The following is a 23,723-nucleotide window of genomic DNA, read 5'->3' as shown; positions in this document are numbered from 1 at the left end:
TCGTCTTCAGGCAGAAGTGAAACTAAGGTAAAACATGATGAATTCTAATCAAACCTTATTTTCACATCTGTAAGACACATGAGCCGATGACAGCAGGTAGGAAACATCACAAATGATTTGCTTTCAGAGAGTTAAAGTTCAGCTGCAGAGCTTCTCATTTCAACCATCATGACAGAAGTATTTTCATACTCCATCGTTTCAGGGGCCGCAGAGCGTTCAGCTTTCTTGATTCTCTTTTTCTTCCAAACAAAATAAACAGTGATCCCAATTAATATCAGAGTAACCACAGCTGCTCGCAAACCTAATACGAGCAGGGAGTGATCTGTTCGGACAAAGAGACACAAGAATCACAAGTCAAAGTGAGGCTCAGATATTATAGGTCATGTCTGCTGGTGCTGGTGATGTGTGTGATGTGTGTGAGGGGTTTTATGGACACTTTGATGTAACTGTCCTTACCCACAGAGGTGTGTGTACCTGGCTTAATACACCGTGTTTCATCGGTTGAAATCTCAATGCGGTTGGATGTTGTTATATTAGTAGAGGGTTTACTTGGCACTGTCTTGTCAGTCTCCTCAGTAGGAATTGTTGTTGGCTTATTACACTGGGTTTCATCGGTTGGATGCAACCACTGCTTTATGTGCGTCCCATTGAGTAACTCACAGTCAAAGAATTCAAAGCCTTCATGGGAAAGAAACAGATCAGTGACTAAAGCATGTTTAATGATCGGTGTCATAACCATAGAGCTGTTTTTACTCATGTTCTCTCTCACCACAGGTAGATATCTCCTCTTCTTTTATGTCTCGACTGATGTGATTCCTGACTGAGCAGACCAGTCTCCCTGACACTTCTACCTTCAGAGTGATGATCTGACTCTCTTTACTTCCAGAGAGGAGCTGAGTGTCTGTCAGTGTGTTTCCATCCAGAGTCCAGCTGTACTGAGGACTGTCCCCTCTCTCAGAGGAGCAGGAGACCCTCTTCTCTCCCTGGGACAGACACTCAGAGACCAGCTGGACAGAGGACACAGGAGCTGAAGGAGACCCACTCAGGTTACTTTCATTTAAACACAAACATCCACATAGGATACAATCATAAACACAACAGATTTAGACACAGAGACAACATGTATGTCTGTCAATGTTATTTAATTCCCTCATAGACAGAAGAAGTTATTTACCTTGAATTGTCAACTGCAGAGTGCGTGTTAGTGGTTTCTCTCCACTGTCATCAAAGATTTCAAGAGTATATTCACCACCATCATTCCTGCTCAGGTCGTTGATCGTAAATGTTCCATTATTGGGAGCAAATGAGGATCTGCTTTCTATGAGATTAGACACAATCCTATTCTTCCTCCCATGTAGTATTGTTGTTGATCCTTTTTTCCATTGGTATTTAAATGTTTCTGAGGCGCTGTCCATCAGCCGGACGTCCACACTTCCTCCCAGAGCTCCATAACACTGAGCTCCATCCTGTCTGCCATCACAGAAGGTTTCCACACCTGGACATGTGAAATGTAAATCATAAAATAAATGACAATGACACCAACCGACCCACATTCAGTCCTGTGAGTGTGTTTTACTTCTGACACTTTAAATACATTCTATGCCTAATACTAGTGTTAATTTATTAAAGTTAAAAAAAGCTTTGAATTCAGGACTGTGACGTGTAATTGAGCATTTCTATGCACTGGTGTTGCTACACTTGACGTCAACTTTTGTGTCCCTGAGGGCAAACTTGTTTTGCAGCAAGACAAAACATAAAACATGTCTCGAGCCTTACAGGTTGCTCTCTTATAGGAGATGTTGGACAGATCAGGTAAATTAAAGTCAATACTTTTACTGGACACTTTGCAATATGTTGCAACCTGTTCTTGTCTAAGGATGGACTCAAGTTTGAACAACAGTCAAGTGTTAATATGACCATTGAAATAGGTTTTTAAGTAAGTTTGGCACTCATTGTTTTTTCTCTGCACACGACAGAGAACCAATGGTCCTGGCTTTCATTGGTTTGAAGCAAACTGCTTTATGTGCGTCCCATTGAGTAACTTACAGTCAAAGAATTCAAAGCCTTCATGGGAAAGAAACAGATCAGTGAGCATGTTTAATCATTAGTGTCATAACCATAGAGCTGTTTTTACTCATGTTCTCGTTCACTCGTGACAAAAGTAGTTATTTACCTTGAATTGTCAACTGCAGAGTGCGTGTCATTGATTTCGCTCCACTGTCATCATAGATTTCAAGAGTATATTCACCACCATCATTCCTGCTCAGGTCGTTGATCCTAAATGTTCCATCATTGGGAGTAAATGAGAATCTGCTTTCAATGAGATTAGACACAATCCTATTCTTCCTCCCATGTAGAATTACTAATGGTCCTTTTCTCCATTGGTATCTATATGTTTCTGAGGCGCTGTCCATCAGCTGGACGTCCACACTTCCTCCCAGAGCTCCATAACACTGAGCTCCATCCCGTCTGCCATCACAGAAGGCTTCCACACCTGGACATTTGAAATGTAAGTCATAAAAACAGTGACAATAATGTAACCTTTGATTTCTACAAAATAAAGGAACATGACAAAGAGGATGGGTCAAACGTAAAGAAATAGTGGGTTTGCTGCAGCCGTCTCTTTCTCACACCACATTTTGCAAACAGGAAGTTCTCCTGAATTTCCGGCCGACCTGTCTGTGGTCGAGTTGCATCTTGGGTATTGTAGGCGCCTTACTTTGACAAGGAATCCTGATGATATTTTACCTGGGTTCCTACAGGCTTGTGGATTTAGCCTTTTGTTGTCTCTTTCTCTGTATTTAGGTTTTTGCTCTGCCTCTTGTTGTGACTCTTTGATCATTAAATATCTTTTTGTTAGTCTGCATCTGGGTCCTCTCCCTTTTAGTTTGAACCTCAAACCGTGACAATGAGTTTGACGATGCAGCGCTAAGCTAATATGTTGTAAAACTCTAAACGTTACAGATAATGTTCAGAAGGACCTGAGAGAGAAAAAAATGAAGCTCGGGCAGACAACTCTGAAAAAACAGAACAAAGAACCAGATGAGCCACTTCCCCCAAACACATCAACATGCTCGGCCTCTCTTACGATGCAGGATAAAGAGCGTAACCGGGTTATGAGAAAATGCAGCTTAAGCAAATAGGTTTACAGGATCTGTAGAACGCAACACTGCATGCAGATGAGGACGTCTTCACATGAACTATAATATAGAAAAAGTTCAATAAAATAATGGAAATACTCTGTATATAACATAATATAAATACTTTGTTATAAATAAAAGTTCTGCTTTCAAAAACTTTAATGAAATAATAGTACAATAGTATCAAAAAATACTTTTACCTTAAAATTATGCAGAATGGCTCATTAATAGATATTATAATACTGTATTGTTCTTGTATTTTGTAGTATTAATGTGTTCATCCCTTCATACAGCTGCTAAAGGTCACATGACCTCCTTTTGAAAGATTAAAATATCAGTATGCATAAATTATAAATCAATTTTCACACCAAAACTAGTGACTATAAAACAACGTGTGTGTCCTTAATTTAAATGTGCAAATGAAAAGCACATTATGTGATTTCTTTAGCATTTTTTATCATTTCTACGCAGACATAACAGCAAAAACATGGCCGCTTAAAATCATGAAAAGTGATTGAAACTAAATTGTGTTCCCACAGTCCAAATCTAATAGTAATATCTGCAGTAGTTAAAAAACTCACCGTGAGAGACTCCGAGCAGCGTCACCAACAGGGCAAACACAGCTCTCATGTCTGAAACGTCTCCTGTCAGTGATCCGGAGACGCTGTGAAAGCTCTGAGAAACTGATGTGTCTGTATCATGATATTCATGTACAGTTGTTATGGGTGGAGATGTAGGCAGGAAGTAACGTTTAAAACCAACAAAAACCACACACTGACTTATTGCACAGTTGGTGTTTATTTTTATACTTCTCTTTTTTAATCTCTCTTGTAGTTCTGTTTTCTTCATTTTTCCTTTTCCTTTTCTTGAATCACAGATGTTTTGTGTCTGTAAAACAATAAAAGGACTTAATCTTGGGTCAGCCCATCCCTTAAATCAATAAACAAATTGCTTCATAATGATACAAAATGATGTTAAGGGAATTTCTTTGGTCCGTCACACTAAAATTTGATGGCCACGAATCGACATTTTTACTGAGGGAAAAGAATTAAAGTCAGTTTAACACGAGTGAGTCTGAAAGTTTGTATGTTTCATTGCAGCGTCCTACGCTGTAATCCTACAGTGCTTTAACCTGTGTCCTCAAAGCTTTTTACAGAGATTTGTTCAACTCATGCTTGTTGTTGCATCACACCAAATGTTTTGTTCCTCATTTGTAAGAGAAACGTATGAAGCACCTCTTTCAGCTCTGTCATACCCTCCTCGTTCATCTCTCTCACAGTCACTCTCAGTGATCTACTGAAAGTTCTGTCGGGAAGACAATATTTGTCATGCTAGTTTATTTCTTCTGCTCTCACTCCCCTCACACATGCTCACTCATTTTTCTTTAGTCAGCGATGGACCAATCAAAAAGGTGAAACGACGAAGGTGAACAAAAGAGAAAATGTACTTCATTATTTTGAAAAAGGCCACAAACGTAACAAATTCAGCGGGCGCTATGAGATCCTCGTGGTGTTGCTTGCTAACTCGAACTCTGTGGCTCTTTCTGAGTTTGAGCATGTTTTCCGGAGCTTTTTAGAGTGGCTGTGAGAAATGTATTTTGCTTCTGTTATTAGATCAAACGGCGTGCTGGTGCCAAACATGAACTCTCGGTACTCTTCACACAACGCATGAGAGAGAGCACACAACCGCTACATTGGCCCACAGAGATCTGAAACTGTTCCTGGTTTGAAGCCCTCATTTTGCTCCTCATTAATGAAGTCTTGTTGGACTCTGGCGCCCCCCAGTGGCAGATCACAGCACATATAAACACTCAATATGTCGGGAGGCAGACTGTTTTATAAAAGCTCTGACAGGTTTATGATTCATTTTCATTCATCCTTTTATTTTCCAGAAATGTGAACACGTTTTAAACACAGTTTTATTGAATAAGTAATGATCCATGAGCAACAGCAACAAGTCTCAGCTGTGATTAAAGTTACAGTCATTATAGAGTCATAACAGAGTTATTTTATTCTCATTCTTTATAATCAGTGAAGCAAAGCAGACCTACATTTGTGACAATCATCAGATGAAAGAATAATATCATATTAAAACAGGCTTTTAAAAATATACAGAGATAAAAAGTCAACAATTATCCAGAAAGAACTCAACAAAAAGTGTCCCTGCTGCCTGCAGTCACGGTGTGTTTTAAAATGATTTACCTGAAGAAGTGAGAGAGTGTTCTCACCTCCGACAGGAGCTCTTACTCCTTTTATTTACACTTGCGACACTACAGTACAATACTTTTAAGAACGTGTCTTGATGTGATGTGAAAATATCCGCTTCATTTACACAAAATCATCGTCTTCAGGCAGAAGTGAAACTAAGGTAAAACATGATGAATTCTAATCTAAACCTTATTTTCACATCTGTAAGACACATGAGCCGATGACAGCAGGTAGGAAACATCACAAATGATTTGCTTTCAGAGAGTTAAAGTTCAGCTGCAGAGCTTCTCATTTCAACCATCATAACAGAAGTATTTTCATACTCCATCGCTTCAGGGGCCGCAGAGTCTTCAGCTTTCTTGACTCTCTTTTTCTTCCAAACAAAATAAACAGTGATCCCAATTAATATCAGAGTAACCACAGCTGCTCGCAAACCACACACGAGCAGGGAGTGATCTGTTCGGAGAAAGAGGCACAAGAATCACAAGTCAAAGTGAGGCTCAGATATTATAGGTCATGTCTGCTGGTGTTGGTGATGTGGGCGAGGGGTTTTATGGACACTTAAATGTTACTGTCCTTACCCACAGAAGTGTCTGAGTTTGTTGTAGAGTTTGTTTTTGGCTCAATACACAGGTTGTTAGTGGATTCAAGCGTCCAATGTGATATGTGCATCCCATTGGATGAGATGCAGTCGGTGTACATGAAGCCTTTAGGAAAGACACAGATCAATGACAGATGTACGGTTAATCATCAGAGTCATAATCATCGAGTTGTTTTCAACACGTTCTCACTCACCACAGACAGATATCCTGCTGATGTGATTCCTGACTGAGCAGACCAGTCGTCCTGACACGTCTTGTTTCAGAGTGATGATCTGACTCTCTTTACTTCCAGAGAGGAGCTGAGTGTCTGTCAGTGTGTTTCCACCCAGAGTCAAGCTGTACTGAGGACTGTCCCCTCCCTCAGAGGAGCAGGAGACCCTCTTCTCTCCCCGAGACAGACATTTAGAGACCAGCTGGACAGAGGACACAGAAGCTGAAGGAGACCCACTTAAGTTACTTTTTTTGTATTTTTATAGAAACATTGCCATTCTATAAATAGAACAGACATAGATTTAGATATTTATGGATTATTATATTTATATCAGTCAATATTACAAAATTACCCAGTTATTTACCTTGAATTGTCAGCTGCAGAGTGTTCTTCACTGGATTTGTTCCACTGTCATCATAGATTTCAAGAGTATATTCACCACCATCATTCCTGCTCAGGTCGTTGATCCTAAATGTTCCATTACTGGGAGCGAATGAGGATCTGCTTTCTATGAGATTAGACACAATCCTATTCTTCCTCACATGTAGTCTTACGAATGATCCTTTTTTCCATTGGTATCTAAATGTTTCATTGGCGCTGTCCATCAGCTGGACGACCACACTTCCTCCCAGAGCTGCATAACACTGAGCTCCATCCTGTCTGCCATCACAGAAGGCTTCCACACCTGGACATGTGAAATATAAGTCGTAAAATAAATGACAATGACACCAACCGACCAACATTTATTACTGTGAGTTGAAATGGGGTTTATTCAGTCTGAGTGAACCAATTGAAGATGGGCTCTTGTAATTGTGAACATATCCTTTAATTAAGAAATTTCAAATGTATTCCATCACTACCTGTTTTGGCATACTACTGTAATTTCCTTATAAAACTTTAAGTCATTTTGTTAAACTAGTTATGCTAACCCAGTAATAACAAACGTATGTATGTCAAACTTTGTTCATACTGTATTATTGAGCACTACTGCAGAGAAACGTTATTATGTGAAGTTGTGATATGACAGGAAGAAGCATGTCTATCTACTCACCCATAGTGGCGACCTCTGATTTTATAATCCTGGTAGGAGTTGTTGTTGGTTCAAAACAGCGGGTTTCATCAGTTGGAAGCAACCACTGTTTTATGTGCATCCCATTGAGTAAGGTGCAGTCAAAGAATTCATAGCCTAAATGGGAAAGAAACAGATCAGTGACTGATGCATGTTTAATCATCAGTGTCATAATCCTGAAGCTGTTTTCTTCTGATGTTCTCTCTCACCACAGGTAGATATCGTCTCTTCTTTTGAGACACTACGGATATGATTCCTGACTGAGCAAACCAGTCGTCCTGACACGTCTTGTTTCAGAGTGATGATCTGATTCTCTTTACTTCCAGAGAGGAGCTGAGTTTCTGTCAGTGTGTTTCCATCCAGAGTCCAGCTGTACTGAGGACTGTCCCCTCCCTCAGAGGAGCAGGAGACCCTCTTCTCTCCGTGGGACAGACACTCGGAGACCAGCTGGACAGAGGACACAGGAGCTGAAGGAGACCCACTCAGGTTACTTTCATTTAAACAGAAACATTCAGATATGATCTCTATCGTATTGAGACAATCTCTCCACTCTGTTACATATTCAATATGTATGGGGGGAATGGTCCCCCTGCCATCAGGGTACGTGGATACTTCTTTAAGACACACCGGCTTGCCCAGCCACGGTCAATCTATAAAGCACCTGTGCTGTCTCTGGTGGTCGCCCCAGTCTCCCAGTTACGGCAGCGGTGGATCCCTATTCCGGGTCCTGTGTTGAGGGCTGGCCCTGAAAGCGGGCTAACAGTGGATTGGACATCGCGACTTCCCATCAGGCTGGCGTCTCTCTGCCTCCAGTGGAAATCCATGGTGGTCAGACGGCAGAATCCCAAGAGTGTATTACTTGGGGTCAGCTAACTCACTTAGTGGAGAAGTTCAGTAGGAAAAGCAAAACGCGATACCGATATATTACCGACCAGGCTGTTGTTGCAGGCTCATCCCCGCTTGCTCAGGGCTGTGCATGTATCAGGGCGGCTGAACATGTCAGCAGATATCATGTCAGGAGGAGGCCCACACCCAGCCTATTGGGGTTGCTGAATTGATATGGCTCTCTCTTAAAACAGCCTTCCTGTTGACCATAACCTCTACCAGAAGGATAAGTGAGCTCCAGGCACTGTCCGATCACAGTGACTGCTGCAGGTTTTTGCCTCCCCGGGCAAGCGCAATCCTTCGCCCAACCCATCATTCCTGCCCTAAGTTCCATCAGTGTTCCACCTGTTCCAACCAGTGGAGCTACGTTCACTCTCCTCTCTTGAAGAAGAGCAGGAGGTCGAGCAGCTCTAGTCCATGTTATGCCCTGTGAGGGCCTTAGCAGAATACATCAGACGCACTCAGACCCTCAGAGAGACTGAGCATCTCCTTACGTGCTTCCAGTCTGTGTGGATAGGCCATTATCGAAGCCTAGGATGTCCCACTGGGTTGTGGACACAACCCAGCAGGCATTATGTGCTTTGGGGCGTGCCAGTCCCTTCCGGGGTTCATGCACACTCAGCCTGTGGTGTTGCTTCATGGGCCTTGTAGCGGGGGGCTTATCTCGCCATGATATGTGCAGGAGCCACATGTTCATATCAGTCCACATTTGCAAGGTCCTAGCATCTGAATGTAGCAGCCAGTCCCTCCTTTGGTGAGCAAGAGCTGGTTGTGACATGCCAATTGACGGTTAGGCCCTGTGGGCTATGAGTTATTTGGCTACGACATCCACGCACCATCACCTACAGGAACATCAAGACAGTTAGTATACCTGCCCTGAGCACCCTGCTTGACACCCACCTGGCTTCAGCTCCCCCAAGCACCCTAGTGGATGATCTGACTGCACACTACAACTCTGCACTGTCTCACTGCCTGGACTCTCTCGCCCCTGTCAAAACCCGGACCGTCTCCTACACCCGCCCTGCACCTGGAGAGGCTGGAGAGGCTCTACCGTAGATCTGGCCTCACTATCCACCTTGAGCCCTATAAGGACCATGTGAACTCCTACAAGGCTGCTCTCTCCCAGGCCAAATCCCACTATTATTCCACCTTCATTGGCAACCAGAAAAATCACCCCAGGACACTCTTTTCCACCATCAACCGGCAAGTCCGCCCCCTTGATCCCCCCCGTCCGTCGGATGCCACCCATCTCTGCTCCAGGTTCCAGGTCTTCTTTCAGGAAAAAGTCGACACCATCCACCAGCAGCTTGCTGTACCCGCTCCCCTCCCCCCCACTCTCGCTACAGCCTCCTACAGCCGCTGCTTCAGGCTGTTCCCCTCACTGCAGCCTCTCTTCCTTCTCCCCTGTGGATGCTCCTCAAGTTTCCAAGCTCATTGCCACTGCCAAAACCGCCACCTGCTCACTTGACCCCCTACCTACAACCCTGGTCAAACTGTGCCTCCCCACCCTCTGCCCCATTATGGTCAACATCATTAATTCCTCCCTTTCATCCGGTCGTTTCCCCTCCTGCTACAAAACCGCCTCCGTCACTCCCATCATCAAGAAGCCCGGCCTGGATCCCGACGACCTTAACAGCTACAGACCGATCTCCAACCTTTCCTTCCTCAGTAAAATCCTGGAAAGAGTAGTGGCCGCCCAACTCCATCAACACATGTTCGACCATGAGCTCTACGAACCCATGCAATCCGGCTTCAGAACCCTTCATAGCACAGAGACCGCCCTAATCAAAATCTCTAAACAACCTCTTCCTCGCTGCTGATTCCGGCCACATCTCCACCCTCATCCTCCTGGACCTATCTGCCGCCTTCGATATAATCTCCCACACTATCCTCCTCAACCGCCTCTCTCACCATCTCGGACTCACTGGATCATCCCTCTCCTGGTTTCAGTCCTACCTCACCAACCGGCAACAGTTCATCACCATCGGAAATTCCACCTCCTCCCCTGCCCCTGTCAATCACAGTGTTCCACAAGGCTCTGTGCTTGGACCTATCCTCTTCACCATCTAGAAGCTCCCCCTGGGTCAGATAATCCACCGCCACGGTCTTGATTTCCACTCCTACGCCGACGACACAGAGCTCTACCTCTCCACCAAACCATCCACCCTGCTCCCCCCACAGTCACTCGTCAACTGCCTCCATTAAATAAAAACCTGGATGTCATCAAACCTCCTCAAACTCAACAGCAATATAACTGAGCTCATGGTCGTGGCACCCAAGGCCCTACTCCGGAAGGTTGGGGATCTATGTCTCATCATCGACGGCTGCTCCATCTGCCCATCCCCAAAAGTCCGCAACCTGGGTGTCATTCTGGACTCCACCCTCTCCTACCAATCCCACATCAAATCTGTCACAAAATCCGCCTTCTTCCACCTCAAAAACATATCCCGCCTCCGTTCATCACTCTCCGACTCCACAGCTGAGACCCTCATTCACTCCTTCATCACCTCCCGTCTGGACTACTGTAATGGAGTCCTGTCGGGGGTTCCCAACAAAACCCTGGCCAGGCTCCAGTATGTACTTAATTTAGCTGCCAGGGTTCTTACCCGCACCAAACCCTGGCAGCACATCATGCCCACCCTCATCCACCTTCACTGGCTCCCTGTCAAGTCCTGCATCACCTACAAAACACTCCTCCTCACATACAAATCCCTCCATGGTCTGGCACCCCAGTACCTCACTGACCTCCTCCATCCCTACACCCAGTCAAGGACCCTCCGCTCATCTACCTCTGGCCAGCTTTCCATTCCTCACACCAGGTTGCGGACCTTCGGGGATAGAGCGTTCAGTGTGGCAGCCCCCACCCTCTGGAACGCTCTCCCTCCCGACCCGCAATGCTCCCACACTGGACTCTTTCAAAAAACTCCTCAAAACCCATCTATTCCACACAGCCTACAGTCAGTCATTTAATGTACTGTGTCTAGTCTGTTTGTGAGTGTTCTGTGTTCCTCCTTGTAAAGCGACCTTGGGTCCCATGAAAGGCGCTATAAAAATTAAAGTTATTATTATTATTATTATTCACATTCACCGGTTGGTTGTCTCTTCAGTCAGCCTAGCGACTTGTGGACTGGCCGGAGCGACCACGCCGATCCTAAGTTGGTCCTGCATCTTGCAAGGCCTTTATTTGCCTTCCCAGGGTCAGTCTTGTGTCTTGCAGTATGACCTCAGCAGCTCTTCTGCCTCTCAGACTTGGCCTTTGCGTCTTGCGGGACCTTGACTTGGATGTAAATGTAAATAGTATGTAAATAGTGTACATTCGCACATACTTTGTTTGTACCTATTGTTTCATGAATTTGGCCCTCTTGGGGTGTCTTAAAGAGTTCCCTGTACATATGGAATATGTAACGGAGTGGAGAGATAGTGTCAATACCATAGAGAACGCTTGGTTATGTTATGATCTTGGTCCTCTAACTGAAGAGACTATCTCTCCTGCTTATAGGCCGCTCTGAGATGTTTCCACTCAAACTATCACTGATTCCATGCCAGCACAGGTGCTCTATAGATTAATAATGAGGTGTGGGTGGGCAAGCCGTTAAAAGAAGTATCCATGTACCCTGACGGCAAGGGGATCATTCCCCCGTACATATGGAATATGTAACGGAGTGGAGACAGACTCTTCACACAGAGAACCAAGGTTACAACGTAACCAAGAGATACAATCATAAACACAACAGATTTAGATACAGAGATATGTAGAACATAACATGTATGTCTGTCAATATTATTTAATTCCCTCATAGACAGAAGTAGTTATTTACCTTGAATTGTCAACTGCAGAGTGCGCTTCACTGGATTTGTTCCACTGTCATCATAGATTTCAAGAGTATATTCACCACCATCATTCCTGCTCAGGTCGTTGATCCTAAATGTTCCATTATTGGGAGAAAATGAGGATCTGCTTTCTATGAGATTAAACACAGTAATATTCTTCCTCCCATGTAGTATTGTTGTTGATCCTTTTTTCCACTGGTATCTAAATGTTTCATTGGCGCTGTCCATCAGCTGGACGACCACACTTCCTCCCAGAGCTCCATAACACTGAGCTCCATCCTGTCTGCCATCACAGAAGGTTTCCACACCTGGACATGTGAAATATAAGTCGTAAAATAAATGACAATGACACCAACCGACCCACATTCAGTCCTGTGAGTGTGTTTCACTTCTGACACTTTAAATACATTTTATGCCTAATACTAATGGTCTTTTATTAAAGTTCTTCTGAATTCAGGACTGTGACGTGTAATTGAGCATTTCTATGCACTGGTGTTGCTACACTTGACGTCGACTTTTGTGTCCCTGAGGGCAAACTTGTTTTGCAGCAAGACAAAACATAAAACATGTCTCGAGCCTTACAGGTTGCTCTCTTATAGGAGATGTTGGACAGATCAGGTAAATTAAAGTCAATACTTTTACTGGACACTTTGCAATATGTTGCAACCTGTTCTTGTCTAAGGATGGACTCAAATTTGAACAACAGTCAAGTGTTAATATGACCATTGAAATAGGTTTTTAAGTAAGTTTGGCACTCATTGTTTGTTCTCTGCACACGACAGAGAGCCAATGGTCCTGGCTTTCATTGGTTTGAAGCAAACTGCTTTATGTGCGTCCCATTGAGTAACTTACAGTCAAAGAATTCAAAGCCTTCATGGGAAAGAAACAGATCAGTGAGCATGTTTAATCATTAGTGTCATAACCATAGAGCTGTTTTTACTCATGTTCTCTCTCACCACAGGTAGATATCTTCTCTTCTTTTGAAACACGACTGATGTTATTCCTGACTGAGCAAACCAGTCGTCCTGACACGTCTTGTTTCAGAGTGATGATCTGACTCTCTTTACTTCCAGAGAGGAGCTGAGTGTCTGTCAGTGTGTTTCCATCCAGAGTCCAGCTGTACTGAGGACTGTCCCCTCCCTCAGAGGAGCAGGAGACCCTCATCTCTCCATGGGACAGACACTCAGAGACCAGCTGGACAGAGGACACAGGAGCTGAAGGAGGCACACTCAGGTTACTATTCATATACAGAAACAGTCATTCTAAACAATTTCTTATAAAGAACAGACAGATATATGTAGAATATTACATGTCCTTCACCATTATTTAATTCCCTCATATACAAAAGTAGTTATTTACCTTGAATTGTCAGCTGTAGAGTGCGTGTCAGTGGTTTCTTTCCACTTTCATCATAGATTTCAAGAGTATATTCACCACCATCATTCCTGCTCAGGTCGCTGATCCTAAATGTTCCATTATTTGGAGTAAATGAGGATCTGCTTTCTTTGAGATTAGACACAGTAATATTCTTCCTCCCATTTAGTATTGTTGTTGATCCTTTTCTCCATTGGTATTTAAATATCTCTGAGGCGCTGTCAATCAGCCGGACGACCACACTTCCTCCCAGAGCTCCATAACACTGAGCTCCATCCTGTCTGCCATCACAGAAGGTTTCCACACCTGGACATGTGAAATGTAAGTCATAAAAACAGTGACAATAATGTAACCTTTGATTTCTACAAAATGAAGGAACATGACAAAGAGGATGGGTCAAACGTAAAGAAATAGTGGGTTTGCTGCAGCCGTCTCTTTCTCGCACCACATTTTGCAAACAGGAAGTTGTTCTTCTGAATTTCCGGCCGACCTGTCTGTGGTCGAGTTGCATCTTGGGTATTGTAGGCGCCTTACTTTGACAAGGAATCCTGATGATATTTTACCTGGGTTCCTACAGGCTTGTGGATTTAGCCTTTTGTTGTCTCTTTCTCTGTATTTAGGTTTTTGCTCTGCCTCTTGTTGTGACTCTTTGATCATTAAATATCTTTTTGTTAGTCTGCATCTGGGTCCTCTCCCTTTTAGTTTGAACCTCAAACCGTGACAATGAGTTTGACGATGCAGCGCTAAGCTAATATGTTGTAAAACTCTACACGTTACAGATAATGTTCAGAAGGACCTGAGAGAGAAAAAAATGAAGCTTGGGTAGACAACTCTGAAAAAACAGAACAAAGAACCAGATGAGCCACTTCCCCCAAACACATCAACATGCTCGGCCTCTCTTACGATGCAGGATAAAGAGCGTAACCGGGTTATGAGAAAATGCAGCTTAAGCAAATAGGTTTACAGGATCTGTAGAACGCAACACTGCATGCAGATGAGGACGTCTTCACATGAACTATAATATAGAAAAAGTTCAATAAAATAATGGAAATACTCTGTATATAACATAATATAAATACTTTGTTATAAATAAAAGTTCTGCTTTCAAAAACTTTAATGAAATAATAGTACAATAGTATCAAAAAATACTTTTACCTTAAAATTATGCAGAATGGCTCATTAATAGATATTATAATACTGTATTATTCTTGTATTTTGTAGTATTAATGTGTTCATCACTTCATACAGCTGCTAAAGGTCACATGACCTCCTTTTGAAAGATTAAAATATCAGTATGCATAAATTATAAATCAATTTTCACACCAAAACTAGTGACTATAAAACAACGTGTGTGTCCTTAATTTAAATGTGCAAATGAAAAGCACATTATGTGATTTCTTCAGCATTTTTCATCATTTCTACGCAGACATAACAGCAAAAACATGGCCGCTTAAAATCATGAAAAGTGATTGAAACTAAATTGTGTTCCCACAGTCCAAATCTAAGAGTAATATCGGCAGTAGTTAAAAAACTCACCGTGAGAGACTCCGAGCAGCGTCACCAACAGGGCAAACACAGCTCTCATGTCTGAAACGTCTCCTGTCAGTGATCCGGAGACGCTGTGAAAGCTCTGAGAAACTGATGTGTCTGTATCATGATATTCATGTACAGTTGTTGTGGGTGGAGATGTAGGCAGGAAGTAACGTTTAAAACCAAGAAAAACCACACACTGACTTCTTGTACAGTTGGTGTTTATTTTTATACTTCTCTTTTTTAATCTCTCTTGTAGTTCTGTTTTCTTCATTTTTAGTGTTAATTTTCTTGAATCACAGATGTTTTGTGTCTGCAGTCCTAAAACAATAAAAGGACTTAATCTTGGGTCAGCCCATCCCTTAAATCAATAAACAAATTGCTTCATATTGATACAAAATGAGGTAAAGGGAATTTCTTTGGTCCGTCACACTAAAATTTGATGGCCACGAATCAACATTTTTACTGAGGGAAAAAGATTAAAGTCAGTTTAACACGAGTGAGTCTGAAAGTTTGTATGTTTCATTGCAGCGTCCTACGCTGTAATCCTACAGTGCTTTAACCTGTGTCCTCAAAGCTTTTTACAGATATTTGTTCAACTCATGCTTGTTGTTGCATCACACCAAATGTTTTGTTCCTCATTTGTAAGAGAAACGTATGAAGCACCTCTTTCAGCTCTGTCATACCCTCCTCGTTCATCTCTCTCACAGTCACTCTCAGTGATCTACTGAAAGTTCTGTCGGGAAGACAATATTTGTCATGCTAGTTTATTTCTTCTGCTCTCACTCCCCTCACACATGCTCACTCATTTTTCTTTAGTCAGCGATGGACCAATCAAAAAGGTGAAACGACGAAGGTGAACAAAAGAGAAAATGTACTTTATTATTTTGAAAAAGTCACAAACGTAACAAATTCAGCGGGCGCTATGAGATCCTCGTGGTGTTGCTTGCTAACTCGAACTCTGTGGCTCTTTCTGAGTTTGAGCATGTTTTCCGGAGCTTTTTAGAGTGGCTGTGATAAATGTATTTTGCTTCTGTTATTAGATCAAACGGCGTGCTGGTGCCAAACATAAACTATCGGTACTCTTCACACAACGCATGAGAGAGAGCACACAACCGCTACATTGGCCCACAGAGATCTGAAACTGTTCCTGGTTTGAAGCCCTCATTTTGCTCCTCATTAATGAAGTCTTGTTGGACTCTGGCGCCCCCCAGTGGCAGATCACAGCACATATAAACACTCAATATGTCGGGAGGCAGACTGTTTTATAAAAGCTCTAACAGGTTTATGATTCATTTTCATTCATCCTTTTATTTTCCAGAAATGTGAACACATTTTAAACACAGTTTTATTATATAAGTAAGGATCCATGAGCAACAGCAACAAGTCTCAGCTGTGATTAAAGGTACAGTCATTGATCAAACTAACAAGAAAAAGGTCGATTGACTGACAGGTTAAGTGCATGAAACAATAAAATGAAGGCTTTTACTATGAAATGCTTTAAGAGTTATTTTATTATCATTCTTTATAATCAGTGAAGCAAAGCAGACCTACATTTGTGACAATCTTTAGATGAAAGAATAATATCATATTAAAACAGGCTTTTAAAAATATACAGAGATAAAAAGTCAACAATTATCCAGAAAGAACTCAACAAAAAGTGTCCCTGCTGCCTGCAGTCACGGTGTGTTTTAAAATGATTTACCTGAAGAAGTGAGAGAGTGTTCTCACCTCCGACAGGAGCTCTTACTCCTTTTATTTACACTTGCGACACTACGGTACAATACTTTTAAGAACGTGTCTTGATGTGATGTGAAAATATCCGCTTCATTTACACAAAATCATCGTCTTCAGGCAGAAGTGAAACTAAGGTAAAACATGATGAATTCTAATCTAAACCTTATTTTCACATCTGTAAGACACATGAGCCGATGACAGCAGGTAGGAAACATCACAAATGATTTGCTTTCAGAGAGTTAAAGTTCAGCTGCAGAGCTTCTCATTTCAACCATCATAACAGAAGTATTTTCATACTCCATCGTTTCAGGGGCCGCAGAGTCTTCAGCTTTCTTGACTCTCTTTTTCTTCCAAACAAAATAAACAGTGATCCCAATTAATATCAGAGTAACCACAGCTGTTCGCAAACCTAATACGAGCAGGGAGTGATCTGTTTGGACAAAGAGACACAAGAATCACAAGTCAAAGTGAGGCTCAGATATTATAGGTCATGTCTGCTGGTGTTGGTGATGTGTGTGATGTGTGTGAGGGGTTTTATGGACACTTTGATGTAACTGTCCTTACCCACAGAGGTGTGTGTACCTGGCTTAATACACCGTGTTTCATCAGTTTAAATCTTTACTTTCATTTAAACACAAACATCCACATAGGATACAATCATAAACACAACAGATTTAGATACAGAGATATGTAGAATATAACATGTATGTCTGTCAATGTTATTTAATTCCCTCATGGACAGAAGTAGTTATTTACCTTGAATTGTCAACTGCAGAGTGCGTGTCAGTGGTTTCACTCCACTTTCATCATAGATTTCAAGAGTATATTCACCACTATCATTCCTGCTCAGGTCGTTGATCCTAAATGTTCCATCATTGGGAGTAAATGAGGATCTGCTTTCTATGAGATTAGACACAATCCTATTCTTCCTCCCATTTAGTATTGATGTTGATCCTTTTTTCCATCGGTATCTAAATGTCTCTGAGGCGCTGTCCATCAGCCGGACGTCCACACTTCCTCCCAGAGCTCCATAACACTGAGCTCCGTCCTGTCTGCCATCACAGAAGGCTTCCACACCTGGACATGTGAAATGTAAGTCATAAAAACAGTGACAATAATGTAACCTTTGATTTCTACAAAATGAAGGAACATGACAAAGAGGATGGGTCAAACTTAAAGAAATAGTGGGTTTGCTGCAGCTGTCTCTTTCTCACACCACATTTTGCAAACAGGAAGTTGTTCTTCTGAATTTCCGGCCGACCTGTCTGTGGTCGAGTTGCATCTTTGGTATTGTAGGCGCCTTACTTTGACAAGGAATCCTGATGATATTTTACCTGGGTTCCTACAGGCTTGTGGATTTAGCCTTTTGTTGTCTCTTTCTCTGTATTTAGGTTTTTGCTCTGCCTCTTGTTGTGACTCTTTGATCATGAAATATCTTTTTGTTAGTCTGCATCTGGGTCCTCTCCCTTTTAGTTTGAACCTCAAACCGTGACAATGAGTTTGACGATGCAGCGCTAAGCTAATATGTTGTAAAACTCTAAACGTTACAGATAATGTTCAGAAGGACCTGAGAGAGGAAAAAATGAAGCTTGGGTAGACGACTCTGAAAAAACAGAACAAAGAACCAGATGAGCCACTTCCCCCAAACACATCAACATGCTCGGCCTCTCTTACGATGCAGGATAAAGGGCGTGACCTGGTTATGAGAAAATGCAGCTTAAGCAAATAGGTTTACAGGATCTGTAGAACGCAACACTGCATGCAGATGAGGACGTCTTCACATGAACTATAATATAGAAAAAGTTAAATAAAAATATTATAAATTATTATAAATAAAAGTTCTGCTTTCAAAAACTTTAATGAAATAATAGTACAATAGTATCAAAAAATACTTTTACCTTAAAATTATGCAGAATGGCTCATTAATAGATATTATAATACTGTATTATTCTTGTATTTTGTAGTATTAATATGTTCATCCCTTCATACAGCTGCTAAAGGTCACATGACCTCCTTTTGGAAGATTAAAATATCAGTATGCATAAATTATAAATCAATTTTCACACCAAAACTAGTGACTATAAAACAACGTGTGTGTCCTTAATTTAAATGTGCAAATGAAAAGCACATTATGTGATTTATTCAGCATTTTTCATCATTTCTACGCAGACATAACAGCAAAAACATGGCCGCTTAAAATCATGAAAAGTGATTGAAACTAAATTGTGTTCCCACAGTCCAAATCTAAGAGTAATATCTGCAGTAGTTAAAAAACTCACCGTGAGAGACTCCAAGCAGCGTCACCAACAGTGCAAACACAGCTCTCATGTCTGAAACGTCTCCTGTCAGTGATCCGGAGACGCTGTGAAAGCTCTGAAAAACTCATGTGTCTGTATCATGATATTCATGTACAGTTGTTATGGGTGGAGATGTAGGCGGGAAGTATTGTTTAAAACTAAGAAAAACCACACACTGACTTCTTGCACAGTTGGTGTTTATTTTTATACTTCTCTTTTTCTTTTTTAATCTCTCTTGTAGTTCTGTTTTCTTCATTTTTAGTGTTAATTTTCTTGAATCACAAATGTTTTGTGTCTGCAAACAAAAACAATAAAAGGACTTAATCTTGGGTCAGCCCATCCCTGAAATCAATAAACAAATTGCTTCATAATGATACAAAATGAGGTAAAGGGAATTTCTTTGGTCCGTCACACTAAAATTTGATGGCCACGAATCAACATTTTTACTGAGGGAAAAAGATTAAAGTCAGTTTAACACGAGTGAGTCTGAAAGTTTGTATGTTTCATTGCAGCGTCCTACGCTGTAATCCTACAGTGCTTTAACCTGTGTCCTCAAAGCTTTTTACAGATATTTGTTCAACTCATGCTTGTTGTTGCATCACACCAAATGTTTTGTTCCTCATTTGTAAGAGAAACGTATGAAGCACCTCTTTTAGCTCTGTCATACCCTCCTCGTTCATCTCTCTCACAGTCGTCCTTTTTAAATTCTGTTGTCCTCCATTGGAAACTACTGAATGCAGAAAAAACCATGAAAATAATACAATACTTTCAGCAACCTTTTTCTGTTTGAATTTGTGCTGACTCAGAGAATCTGAGACGCTGCCATGAACCAGTAGGTGAAAAACACACACCTAATGTCCGGTAAGGACTTTTATTAACACACAAAATAAAGCTCAGCGCTCATTAAACGAACCGTGTGTGATTATGATGGTGGCTAAAATTTAAAACATCTCACTGATCGGTTGAATCATTATCAAACATTTAGATTTTAATGCGGATCCACAGGGAAATCTGTTTGGCCACCCCAAAATCCTTAACTATGATTGGCTATTTGTCTTGTCAGAGGTGGGACTCATGTTCAGTGGCGACTGGTGAAAAATATTCTAGGTGGGGCTGTGCCATACTCAGTTTTTAACCTTTTAAGTCCATGCTGTATCCGTGCCAGCAGTTTTAAATAGTAAACACGGGAAGCAAAATAGTGCACTTACATGGCTACATCCAGCTAGCCTAGCCTTTCTGGTGTACCAGTTGCGAGAAAATCCTCTGGTCTAGGTTTTACCTTTTTCACTCACTTGTTGGTTGATTTTGATATCTGGCTGATCCGGTCCAGTTTCTTTAATCCGTAATTTTTCACTTAAACTTCTCCTCTCGAACGGATTTTGAAGAAGAGAGCGTACAGAGTTGTTTGCGGTGTCAGCGTCCATCATTGTCATTTCCATCACTCATAGACTGCTCAGTCTTCAACCACCGAGACTAACCGAATTTACCCGAAGGGCGATTTCACAATCGTCCTTCTGGGATTATTTTCTACGAAGCTGATTGGCCAAATTCACATTGATATGCGCGTATCTTGCCCCAGCCACCGTCCCTGATTGGCTCCTCGTCTCTGCTTTATGGGCGCTGGAAAAAGCGCCCCTAAAGCAGAGACGAGTAGCCTTACACTTGTTTCCCACATTTCCAATTAACATTAATTAAAGTTTTTTTTTTTTTGTATATATACATATATATATTACATATTTAAATACGTAATTTTGTTAATATTAGTTTTTTTAAATAAAATAAATAAAAATAAAACACACTCTCCACTAGGGAGGGCGGCACCCTAGCGCCCTCTATTGGCCAGCCGCCACTGCTCATGTTAAAATCAACTATTTGGGCTGTGTTGAAACAGTGTTCGAGTAGCTTTCTTTCCATTTCAATGTGGCACATTTCCTTACTTTAAATTGTTACTCTGGACATACTTCTTTTTAATGCTTAAAGTGAAAATCTCAAAGATTTTCATGTAAATAAATGTCTGTTAAGTCACTATCTATCGCCGAATATATTGCCATAATGGTGATTGAGCCTATGGCCCAAAGATAATGAAAGCCTTTGCATTTTTCGTATGTAGTATTATTATGGACTGGGTGTCTGTGGCGACATTTGTGGAAAAAATCACCAGCGGCGCCCAGGCGCACATTGTAAACATGACATCGCTGGCCAAGTCATTCAGGTCACAGCTTATCCGTTCACACTGCAAGTGGGGCATCACTCACAGCTTGCAATTGTCTTAATTACAATCTCACTGTCTCCCTGCCTGATAGTCAATATGCTGCTGCATATTCTACTGTCATCTGCTGGCCGTAGTGATCAGTTCATTTGTGTTTCTATAAAACGCTGAAAAATGTCCAAACTTTGGCTGATTCACTTCCACCCTTCGGTGCTTCTTATACAAAGATGAGCAGCATCATTATTTCTGCAGTCTGCCCCCCTGCCCTATCAGACAAGAGCATCCAGTTTAGTGGGCCAACCCATTTCCTTATCTTTAAGGAATTATCTGCCGCAGCAGAGACTCTGTTGTGAGTCTCTGTATCTTCTCCTCATATTCATATTTGCTGTCTAATCACCTTTTTAACCATCCTGCTTAAAGCTTTGGATTGCTTTTGGTTTCTTATCCAGCCAATCAATCTAATATCACTCTTGGCCATTTCACACCTGCCCCAAAACAACATTTCTCACTTCCTTTAGAGTTCGTAAATGTACCATTGTGGATGGGCACTGAGCAGAAATCATGTTGTGTTGGTTCCTTTAGCTCCTCTACTGTTTAGCACGGCAAGCAGTTTTTTTTGTTTTTTTTCCCATGTCTCTAAGATCCCATTTTAATACACCAAACTCTCCATCTCTAAAAACAACCAACATGGATGGTGCTTTGTGCAGGAACGTCAATTAATTAATATTTTAGTTGTGACGGAAAGAGCCAGATGTGTCTATTCAGCCCCAAATTCTAAATTTCCCAGCCTTGAACATGTGTACAAGGGAAGTCCATATCTCCTATGATGGATGGACTATAGAGAAAGCCCTTGATGACATTTGGTAGAACAAGGCCACTCTGGATTACCTTCTTTCTCTCCGTCATCTCTCTAACTGTGTCTCCACTTACTGGCAATCGTTGATTTAAAGGCAAGTACCCAGAACAAACAGGCATGCTTTACACTCACTGTGGCTGACTGTTTCCATCAAGCCTCTTAAGGTGGTAAATGCCACAAAAATATCATCGGTCATTATTTCCTGAAATGTTCACCGTAAATCAGAGGTTTAAATCCATATATACCAACATGCAACAGTAACACGTCTTTAGTAGAGGCAGACCTCTACGGACTGTCCTGATGATGAGTCTGGATGTTTCATTCAGGCCTCAGCTGTCATTAAAAGTGCAATCTATGATCAAAATGTCAAGACAAAGGTAGCTTACCAAAACAAACTATTGACACATGACTGATTGACAGGTTTTGAATGAATAAAAAATGTTTTGTCAAGGCACAGATACGTGTGTGCAGCTGAGGTGTGCTCCTGCTCCTGACACGCTGTTAGATAGTTTCACTATGAAGTAAACCAAGAAGTTTTATGGCGTAAACTTTCACTTTTAAAAATAGATGTCTAAATCACCAAATTTGGACATTAATTGTTTTCAGAACAGCAACAATGTGGAAATCTACAAATCAAGAATCAGAATGAGGTTAAATACTAATATGTGTGTCATTCTAAAATCTATTCAAAACTAAACATTTTGCTTTTTATGTTATAAATTTTACTGTGCAGCCATAGGCCTCTGATATCTTTATCGCTTGATTAATTGATGCCAAAATAGCCCCTGCGATAGGCACTGCCATCATGCGATGGTGACGTCCTTCACTCTGCTCACCCGGAACAGATCGGCTGCAGGAGCCTAATTTGTCAGCAGAGCTGTCAATCATCATTTTGACAGCATCTAATAACTAATTAAAAATAAACTTGTCAGAAAAATGAACACTTGGACGTAAATCAGCATGATAAGAACTAACTATAATGACAGAAACCATGTTTGAGAAAAATTTATCGGGCGTGTATTTTGATTTTATAGTTTGACTCATGTCCCACCTGTTAACATGGAGGAGGCGGGCTTTATGACCTATACTGCAGCCAGTCAGCAGGGGGCGATAGAGATGTTTTGGCTTCACTTTTAGGGAGCTGTCATGTCGTCCATCTTTTTATACAGTCTATGATCCTGACCAACAATAGTCCTGTTGTATACTCTGATCCCACACCAAGCCAACCACTAGTGAAGACATAATCGGACGTAACCGTTGTCCGATGAGAGCTTCCACAATCACTCAACTTTTATTGGAAGATGTTCAAAATGATCGGCTACGCTTTAAACAGCATAGGCCGAAGTAAATTTGAGATACAAACAGAAGAGAATCTCCTCTCTCACAATTTTCATCCACATCCATAAAGACACATCGGCGATCAAAGCAGGAGAGAGGCCACACAAAGATGTTGGTTTCAGAGGGTTAAAGTTCAGATGCAGAACTTATTTCAACCACCAAAACAGAAGTATTTTGATCGTCCATCGTTTCAGGGCCCGAAGAGTCTTCAGCTGTCTTGACTTCCTTTTTCTTCCAAACAAAATAGACTGCAATCCCAATTAATATCAGAATAACCACAGCTGCTAGCAAACCACATACGAGCAGGGAGTGGTCTGTTTGGATAAGGAGACAAAAAAACACATGCCAGGTTAAGGCTTAGTGAAACCACCAACAATAGTTTGATTGGCATGTGTTGAGTCAGTAGAGAGTTTAATGGACACCTGGATATCAGTCTC

The 23,723-nt window shown here is 41.6% G+C and overlaps 1 protein-coding gene and 2 long non-coding RNA genes across 3 annotated transcripts; all 3 read right to left on the bottom strand.

Annotated features, from left to right (window-relative positions):
- Positions 1-246: 246 nt before the first annotated feature.
- Positions 247-849, bottom strand: LOC138597748 (uncharacterized). The gene is made up of 3 exons (XR_011308635.1): positions 770-849; positions 475-678; positions 247-322 (listed from the first exon to the last, which is right to left on the bottom strand). It is a non-coding gene; the product is annotated as an uncharacterized lncRNA (long non-coding RNA).
- Positions 850-5,025: 4,176 nt separating this feature from the next.
- On the bottom strand, positions 5,026-14,904 carry LOC138597825 (immunoglobulin superfamily member 10-like). The gene is made up of 10 exons (XM_069669347.1): positions 14,856-14,904; positions 13,305-13,625; positions 12,902-13,159; positions 11,933-12,253; positions 7,439-7,696; positions 7,212-7,346; positions 6,525-6,845; positions 6,143-6,382; positions 5,929-6,054; positions 5,026-5,803 (listed from the first exon to the last, which is right to left on the bottom strand). The coding sequence occupies exons 1-10, from the start codon at positions 14,902-14,904 to the stop codon at positions 5,613-5,615; spliced, it is 2,220 nt and encodes a 739-aa protein (XP_069525448.1). The 3' UTR covers positions 5,026-5,612.
- A 1,370-nt stretch (positions 14,905-16,274) lies between these two features.
- On the bottom strand, positions 16,275-18,951 carry LOC138598687 (uncharacterized). The gene is made up of 3 exons (XR_011308653.1): positions 18,866-18,951; positions 17,343-17,663; positions 16,275-17,016 (listed from the first exon to the last, which is right to left on the bottom strand). It is a non-coding gene; the product is annotated as an uncharacterized lncRNA (long non-coding RNA).
- Between the last annotated feature and the right edge of the window lie 4,772 nt (positions 18,952-23,723).

The sequence above is a fragment of the Semicossyphus pulcher genome, unplaced genomic scaffold, assembly GCF_022749685.1.
Source record: "Semicossyphus pulcher isolate SPU_LCO1_2020_fin unplaced genomic scaffold, fSemPul1.0.p SCAF_2, whole genome shotgun sequence".
NCBI classification, from domain to species: domain Eukaryota; kingdom Metazoa; phylum Chordata; class Actinopteri; order Labriformes; family Labridae; genus Semicossyphus; species Semicossyphus pulcher.
The sequence above is the reverse complement of the archived record's forward strand: the minus strand, read 5'-3'. Positions and strand labels throughout refer to the sequence as shown.